This window comes from Nematolebias whitei, chromosome 12 (genome assembly GCF_014905685.2).
Source record: "Nematolebias whitei isolate Nwh7 chromosome 12, NemWhi1, whole genome shotgun sequence".
In the NCBI taxonomy this organism is placed as follows: Eukaryota; Metazoa; Chordata; class Actinopteri; order Cyprinodontiformes; family Rivulidae; genus Nematolebias; species Nematolebias whitei.
Genome location: NC_056509.1, coordinates 903,735 through 913,138, shown reverse-complemented (window position 1 = coordinate 913,138; position 9,404 = coordinate 903,735). Strand labels below are relative to the sequence as shown.

The 9,404-nt window shown below is 41.1% G+C and overlaps 1 protein-coding gene across 1 annotated transcript in view; it reads left to right on the top strand.

Moving 5' to 3' along the window:
• The window catches only part of tube1 (tubulin, epsilon 1), a 156,361-nt gene extending 152,095 nt beyond the window's left edge, over positions 1 to 4,266 (top strand). Inside the window, exons 7-8 of the mRNA XM_037686049.1 lie at positions 2,867 to 3,041; positions 4,111 to 4,266. Coding sequence (XP_037541977.1) covers positions 2,867 to 3,041; positions 4,111 to 4,266 — 331 coding nt within the window. The remainder of the gene's footprint in view (positions 1 to 2,866; positions 3,042 to 4,110) is intronic.
• The last annotated feature ends 5,138 nt before the right edge of the window (positions 4,267 to 9,404 follow it).

Genomic DNA, 9,404 nt, shown 5'->3' with positions numbered 1-9,404 from the left:
GTTATTAGCTGAAAAATAAATAAATAAAAGCTGTTAATTATATCTATGTCTTTCTGCCATGTCAGGGACCACTCTCACTTCAGACTGACTCTAGAAGACCCCAAGATGTTGCCCAACAATGTTGACCAACATCTGATGTTGACTTTCATTACTCAATAATGAGTAATAACTTATTCAATAAAAAGTCTGTAATTTGTCAATAATAGTCAATAATTCATTCAAGAATAGATTATGGGTGTTTGGTATGGCTCAGTGGCTAAAATGGGTTGGATGTTAGAGAAATTACTTAATTTTCAATTACCTGAATGCACAAATTCCTTCATTTATAGTTAAACTTTAGGAAATCAACTTTTTTTTTCTTGTGAAAAAAATATCAAAATTAACTTTAAAATCCAATCCAGGATTAAGTAACAACTAGCAACACCCTAACTGTACTATGTTCTGTGTTTCCAACAGATGCTACGATGACTTCTAAAAATGGATGTCCCAATAAACACAATAAAAAAATTCAATGATGCATCAAATGTTGTCTGAGTATGTTTTAAGGTAATAACAAATGTGAAATCTGGAAAACAAAGAGAATTCCTGAATCTGTCTTGTGTGCTTTGATGTGTACATAAATTTATTGGAGGTCCTGAAACAACTTTTCTGAGAACACAAAGATTTTTATTTTACCTTTGGCCAAGATGTCAGTTTGAAATCAGGCTGCTTACTGCAAAACCAAGAGGTTTTTTTAAGACGGTCTTCATTTGTATTGTTTTGTCGACTAAGCTAAATGTAATTTCTAAAATATGGATAAATCTGATCTCATCATGCAGCATAAGCAACTGGGTATAGGTGTGAGGACCAAAAGTCTGGTTATGTACTGACTCCTAAATGTGCTTGTTTTCTACTGAAACATGGAGTAGGGTTGACCTTTAAAATGTGAGACAGCTGAGGAAGTTAACCAGTAAACAGAAATACCTGCTCCAGTTGCAGAAATCTGACAGAAACTGACAATCACTCATCTGCAGTGACTGCAGGTTGAACAAGAAAATGTGAAGTTAAAGGAAACCTCCTTTGTCCCAAGGCCAGTTTAAGTATCATTAATATTTTTCTTTCTTTATGAATCGATTGTAACTTTGTTCACATTTTTCAACAACCAAAATGGAATTTGTTTTTTTAATGTTATGGCTAGGTATTAAAAAAAAACTAACATTTAGCTCTCCCCACTACCCAGTTATGTTGCTCTTATTTTGAAATGTAACCGGAAGTTCTGTGTTAAGAGAGTCGAAAAAAGAAGTTATGGAGACGCCGCGGCAGTATACTGGAGTGATGTCGAACCGAGACGCCGCTAATGTCGAACCGGTTAACACCATAGACATAATATGCCTGTGGTTAACACAATCTGCCAATAACGCCTTGTTTTTAGACATAATGTGTCTGTGGTTACGGCATTTTATCGTTCAGCCTTTTTTTTTTCTATCGTTCAGCCTTTTTTTTTCTATCGTCCAATCAGATGTGGCCGTCCAGACACGCCCATTTTTCTATCGTCCAATCAGATGAGGCCGGCCAGAGACGCCCACTTTCCTATAGTCCAATCAGATATGAGCGCCAAGATACGCCTTCCGAATTTGCCTGCAGAGACCCCTTCTTGGAAAACGCTGCACAATGAGAAGAGGTGACCGGACCCTGAGGAGGATTGTGGAGAAGGGCCGATTCCAGACCTTGGGGGACCTGCGGAAGCAGTGGACTGAGTCTGGAGTAGAAACATCCAGAGCCACCGTGCACAGGCGTGTGCAGGAAATGGGCTACAGTTTCCGCATTCCCCAGGTCAAGCCACTTTTGAACCAGAAACAGCGGCAGAAGCGCCTGACCTGGGCTACAGAGAAGCAGCACTGGACTGTTGCTCAGTGGCCCAAAGTACTTTTTTCGGATGAAAGCAAATTTTGCATGTCATTCGGAAATCAAGGTGCCAGATTCTGGAGGAAGACTGGGGAGAAGGAAATGCCAAAATGCCAGAAGTCCAGTGTGAAGCACCCACAGTCAGTGATGGTCTGGGGTGCCATGTCAGCTGCTGGTGTTGGTCCACTGTGTTTTATCAAGGGCAGGGTCAATGTAGCTATCAGGAGATTTTGGAGCACTTCATGCTTCCATCTGCTGAAAAGCTTTATGGAGATACACACATCCATGCATACATACATACACACAACTTCAAAATAACATAAATTCTCACCCTGTACTGAAAACAGTTTCAGTGCCACCAGCTGGTGAGAGGTGGTGACGTCAATTTGAACCCTGCCCACTGGAACCGGTACTGAAAGCATAATGGAAACACAACCTGTACCGTACCGAGTAGAGTAGAGCCGTGCTGTACTGGTACTACAGGTACTAATAGAAAAGGGGCATTGGTGTACCGCTCAGGGGACTACACCAAAGTGACTTGTATATTTTCAGTATTATCCTTGTTGCTGCGAAGAAAGCCATCACAAAGTGCTGGCTCAGAAGAGAAACTCCCACAACAGCTCTAGTGATACAAATAATCGCGCATATAAGATCAGTGGAACTTGTGACTTATTCTCTCCATCTAACAGCACAAGGGGGAAAAATACTGGAAAAAATGGGACAATTTTTCACACTCTGTGATAGACGACAATGTTTTGTAAGAAATGATATGTACCTGTGAAACTCCCTCATGTGTACTTGTTTCTATGTTTTGTTGTTTCTTTTCTGCTTATTTGTTTGTTTGTTTACCTTTCTGTTATATGCACAAATATGTTTCAAATATGAAAAATAAGAAGTATTTAAAAAAAAAAGAAAAAACAGTTTCCAGAGGTTTTTTTTGTGTAATTAGGACCTGAGTACAATTTGATTTTTCTTCCTTTAGGTTGAGGCCATCACTGCCATTTGTCTCATGGAATCAAGAGGGCTGGAAGACAGGACTGTGTTCTGTGCCTCCTGTAGGACACACTCACTCCCTGTTAGCTCTGGCCAACAACACCTGTGTGAAGTCCACATTCATGGAGCTGAGAGACCGCTTTACCAAGCTCTACAAGAAGAAGGTGCACGCCTATTGATAAGATAAGATTAGAACTTTATTGATCCCGCAGGAAATTATTGTGCCAGAGTTTCAGTACAAAGGAACATGCATAAGAATCACAAGATATAAAGACAACAGAGAATATAAAGAATGCCAACAATTAAGTTCAAAATGGGTTCAAAAAATGCCAACAATTAAGTTTTAAACAGATTCTACAAATGCAAGCAATTAAGTTCTAAACAGGTACAGACAGAAATATTAAAGAGTTTGTTGTAATATAGGATTAATTTTATTGTGCTATGTGTAGAAAATGTGAGGAGTTGAAAAGCTTGATAGCCACAGGGAGGAAGGACATCGTGTGGCGTTTTGTGGCGCACATCGATGGTCTCAGTCTATGACTGAAGGTGCTGCGGTAAGAGTCCAGGGTGTCATGCAGGGGGTGTGACGTGTTGTTCAGGATCTGGAGCAGTTTCCTCAGCATCCTCTGCTCAGACACCTCTGTCAGAGAATGCAGTTTCACTCCCAGAACTGAGCCAGCTCTCTTGATGGCTTTATCGAGTCTATCAGCTTTCTTCACCCTGCTGCCCCAGCACACCACAGCTTAGAAGAAGACACTGGAGACCACCAAGCGGTAAAACATCTGCAGCATGGTTCTGCAGACATTAAAGGACCTGAGTCTCCTCAGAAGAAAAAGGCGACTCTGTTCTTTCTTGTAGAGGGCGTTGGTGAGCCTCTGTGTATAAAATGTCAGTACCAATTAGATTCTAAAGAATGATTCTTTCAGATTAGCTGTGTAGAGCTGTAGTAGAGTACTGTATGGGGATGGGTCATTGAGGACACAGGTTGAGTTGTAAACCTTTGATTAGCCTGGTTGTCTAGAAAGGTGCTACATAAGTACAATCTTTTTAATAAATTCATTGTTTGCTTGAAATATTTGAAAAGTGAGGAGTGTATTCTTTCCTTAGGGGTTGTAGTTTCTGATCTGCTGCTTCTGCAACTAATGATGTGTGTATCCCAGCATGAAAAAAACACTAAAGCTCACCTTTGATGAAATAATCACAGGGGTTTTTTTTGTATGTTTTTTGCTGAAGGCTCACTTACATCACTACCTGCATGTAGATGGGATGGAGCAGAGTTTCTTCACAGAAGCTGTTTCTTCCCTCAATGCTCTGATTGAAGAGTATCATCATCTGGATACTACCAAAGCCAATTGGACCCCTGATGCTCCAAGACTCTGCATCGCCTGATAGTATATCTGCTCTGCTCTGTATAGCTATCAAAACAACTTTAACTTGTTTCTTGTTTGTTTTTTTGTTTTTTTACTTTTACATTTATTTATTTATTAATGCCATTTGTTTTCTTGTTAAATTTGCCTCATATCTGTTAAAAGAAAAACAGTATGTGAGAATGCCAGTTAGGTTCAGTTTTTATTATAAAATCTTTTCTGGGCAATTATTAATGTATAAACACCATTTTTCAACATGTTGGCAAACGCTGAAGATAAAATAAAAATAATTTAATTGTTAGCATCATCGGGCTTATATATATGGCTAACAAGTTGAATAAATATCTAACCTATGTTTAACACAAGTTAGCTCAGTTGGTAGAGCTGCCGCCTCTCGTCGAGCAGGTTGCCCTGATTCAAATCTCGGCCCAGGACCTTTCTGCGTGGAGATTGCATGTTCTATTCATGCCTGCGTGGGTTTTCTCCAGGTACTCCGGTTTCCTCCCACTGACCAAAACATTCATGTTAGGCTGATTGATAACTTTTTAATTGCATTTCAGACATAAAGTCCTGGGTGGCACAGAACTTTCTCCAGCTAAAACAGGACAAAACAGAAGTTTTAATCATTGGACCGGAGGTTCAAAAAGAAAATACAATTCAGAAATTACAATCTTTGTCTTTAAAACCTTCCAAAAAAGTAAGAAGCCTGGGGGTTCTTTTTGACTCTGAGCTTACTTTTATTCCACATATCAAACATATAGTCAAAACAGGATTTTACCATCTAAACAATATAGCCAGAGTCCACCCTTTTCTCTCTTTTACTAATACTGAGACTTTGATGCACACTTTTATATCTAGCCGTTTAGACTACTGTAATGCACTGCTTTCTGGTCTCCCTAAGAAAAATTTATCCAGCCTTCAGCTGGTACAAAACTCTGCTGCTCGTGTGCTAACCGAGACCAGAAGGCAGGCTCATGTTACACCTGTTTTAAAATCATTGCATTGGCTCCCTGTGCGTCTCAGAGTTGATTTTAAGATTCTTTTAATGGTTTTTAAATGTCTCAATGGTCTCGCACCATCTTATCTTGCAGAGCTGCTATTATCCTATGAACCCCCGTGGACACTAAGGTCCTCTGGCACTAGACTACTAACAGTTCCAATAGTCAGAACTCACACTTACGGTGAGGCTTCTTTCCAGTACTATGGCCCCCGTCTGTGGAATAGTCTGCCGGAGAACCTGAGGGCCGCAGAGAATGTTGTTGTTTTTAAAAGCAGGCTCAAGACCCATCTTTTTAACTGTATTTCCTGAACTGGTTCATTTCTGTTCAGTCTACATTTTCCATACAATTTAATTTAATTTTATGTATGTGTTGTTTGCTTTTATTTTGTGGGTTTATTGTTTATAATTCTGTATAGCACTTTGAGCTGCTTTTAGTATGAAGGGTGCTTTATAAATAAAATTGATTGATTGATTGATTGATTGATTGATTGATTGATTGATTGATTGATTGATTGATAACTAACTCAGACCTGGGCATTGTATGGCCCCAAGGCCACATGCGGCCTTTTTGGTTGACTCTGACCGACCCCTGCAAGAGGAATTACAAAATAAACAAATTTTCTAATTTTACCTCAATGTGTGGACTAAAGCTGCATTGGTTTTATTTTTAAGTTTTTTTATTCATGTATAAAATGGTGCAATATGTAAATCAAGACCTGCGCAATGCACATGATTGTATTGCTGTCAAGGGTAGGTCACAAGACAACGATAGTCCTCAATGTCCACTCATGCTAAAAAAAGATTCATTCAACCTTTATTTATACAGATTCCGAGTGCACGGTTTTCAACAACAAATTGACTGTTTTCTACAAGTCAAGTCAACTTTATTTATAGAGCACATTTAAAACAGAACCTGTTATCAAAGTGCTTAACAACAACAATCAATGAGAGTAAAATTTAAGAGAAAAAATATATACATATATATACAATACACTAATAATAATAACTGAAGAATAAATAAATAGCATTTAAAACATAGGGTCACAGATAAAAAAAAAAAACACTAGATCAATTTACACTGTGTGAAATGCCTGCGAGAACAGATGTGTTTTAAGCAGAGATTTGAAGTGAGGAAGGGAGGTGGCCTGCCTGATGTTGGGGGGCAGGTTGTTCCAGAGTTTGGGGCCCATGGCTGAAAAAGCCTGATCTCCTCTGAGCTTCTTGTTTTTGGAACAGCCAAAAGCAGCTGATCAGATGATCTCAGGGCCCGAGAGGGAACGTAAGGTTCCAGAAGCTCAGAGAGGTAAAGGGGTGCGAGGCCATTTAGGCATTTAAAGGTCAACAGAAGAATTTTAAAGACTATCCTCGTACGAACATGGAGCCCGTGAAGGGAGGACAGAACTGGAGTAATATGTTCAGATCTACGAGTTCCGATTAAAAGCCGAGCAGCAGCATTCTGGACGAGCTGAAGACGTGAGATGGAGGCCTGGTTGATCCCAGCATACAGTGCATTGCAATAGTCCAGGAGCACAAGTACCACAAATTGACCAGAATCATTTGACATCATAATGTCGTTACAAACCCTCACTAATGCTGTTTCAGTGCTGTGGAGTTGCTTAAAACCATATTGAAAAATCTCGAAGATTCTGTTCTCATTCAAAAACTTGTTTAATTGAATGAAAACTATTTTCGACAGGAAGGGAAGTTTTGAGATTGGTCTGAAATTTGAGCAAGTCGAAGGGTCGAGTCCAGGTTTCTTAATTAACGGATGAACTACTGCATGTTTGAAAACATTGGGAACCACACTTGTCACAATACTATTTACAATAGTAAGAACAGAGGGTCCAATCGTGGGTAGAACTTTTTTGAAAAACGATGCAGGAATGGGGTCAGTGGGGGAACCGGAGGGTTTCATCTGACCAACAACTTTGTTTAGAAATGGGAGTGAAATGGGTTCAAACTGTTTGAAGACAGCTGAGCAAGGGACAACTTTTCACTCAAGTGTGCCCCTACAATATTATATCTTATTACATTATTATTTATCTTATATCTCAGTAAGACATCGTCCGATCTGCACAAAATTTAATGTGCGTGATCAGTGTGCACTTCTAGACACACTGGTGTCGTTATTTAACATTTGACTCCACTGCGCCCCCTAAATTATTCCAACAGTTATATCTCAGTGATACATCATCTAATCTACACCAGATGTTTTGTGTTTCATCAGTGAGCACTTGTAGACACATTTGTATTGTTGATTCATGACTTGACTTAAGCCCGGTCCACTCAGAGAACAAGCTGATGATTAATGTGTGTGTCTTCCAGCTTGGTACTGTGTAAGATATAAGACTATAACTGTATTCACTAACTGTTGATTACCATATATGACATGTTGAAAATCTTTAAAGAAATCCTTTACATTCGCTAGAAAAGAGGAAGTTACAATAACTCAAGTCTGGAAGGTTGGATTTTAGCCAAACTTGTAAGGCTTGCAGCTGGACTCGTATTGATATGGGTGGAAGGTGATTTCAAAGAGTCGGCATATGCACTCCCTAGTGGACACATGCAGAAATGGCATGAGAGCATTCACGATGGCGACTGGGAAGCGTTGCTGGAGCTCCCGCAGTCGCAGGTGATGTTGAAGTTTTGGCAAATGCGCAGGTGAATGAGTGTGGAATAAGCACAAGAGTGTTCGCGATGGCGACTGGGTGGAGTCGCTGGAGCACCCACAGTCGCCGCAAGGCCGGAGCGGTGCTTTGCTGCGAGGGCCTTCAATGTTGCTTGGGAGCTGGTGGGCCCCCCCCTGTCGCCTGTGCATCGGCAGCTCTCGGCATCTGGGGCTGGGTAGTGGGGTGTGTGCTGGCCCGCCCTGGTGGCTACCTGCCAGGGCCTGGGTGCCCTGGCTCTGTCGGGCCTCTGTTGGGGGGTGGTAGGCCTCGGGACTCAGGGCTTGGTGTCCATTGCCGGATCTACTCTGGAGGGGCGTGTTGTCGACGGGGCCTGTGGACTCGTCACTGCAACCTCCTGGGGTTTCTGCATTATGGTTGCTGGGGATTGCCTGGGGCTTCTTTTTGCTTTTCTCTGGGGGTGCGGTTGTCCCTGTTGGGGGAGTCCCAGAGCTCCGGGCTTATGGGCCACTGTCTTTCTGTGGCTCTGGTCTTCCCTATGTTATCATCGTGTCCTGTGGGGATGGGTCTGTGGGTCCCCACATCCACTATTGAACATTTTTATGGAGAAACCTTATAGTGACAAGCATGCTCACACAGGTGTTTAGATTCAGGTGTTTATCAGATACACACTCAGTTGGGTTGTGGTGGCCACTATATACATTTTGTATTACCATGTACTGTATAAAATACTTTCTAATGATGTTATAAGTATCATTATATATGTTTTTTGTTGTTGTGGTTTCTCGGTTTTGTTTTGTTTTTTCTTTCCACAGGTCTAGAGGCAGACTTCGATGATGATGATTTGTGTTCTCTTTATACCTCTCTCTCTCTCCTCTATCCCCATTACCTTCTTTACCTTTTAACCCTTCTCCCACTTGTCTGCTCTGTTTTCTTCTTTGTTTTTCATCCCTGTGTCCTTTACATCTGAAACAAACCCAAAGCAAATTCTAATAAAGTTTTATTTATATATCAAGTGGAGCATTATTTATTTATTTATTGAACCTTTATTTAACCAGATAAAAACCCATTGAGATCAAGACCTTTTTCACAAAAGTCCAAGTCCATAAGAGTCCAAGTGTGTGTGAAGATGGCGCCGCTGTGTCTGGCATGCCGTCCACCTCTGCTGTCTTCGCTACTTGTGTTTTTGTTTTTCTTTGCATTTTTACCTTCAGTATGGTCTCTGTCAAAGCTACTAGCATACGATCACCAGGCACTTTTAAATATTAGAGACTTTATGCAGAACTTATCAACTAACTTTGGCAAACATTCTCAGCTTCCACCACCGCCGCTGCACCTTGCCTCGGTGCCTACCTGTTTATGGCGTTCTCTTGCCACGCTGCCCTCCAGGAGCTGACGACGATGACGACGTGGAAGGAGAAGCGGACTTCATGTCAAACTCCGGATACGGGATTTTAACTTCCACGGCTTTCACAACCAGCTAACAAGGGATTGCTATCGTTGGCTCCGGCCGGTTGTCCAGGACGCCAGCTG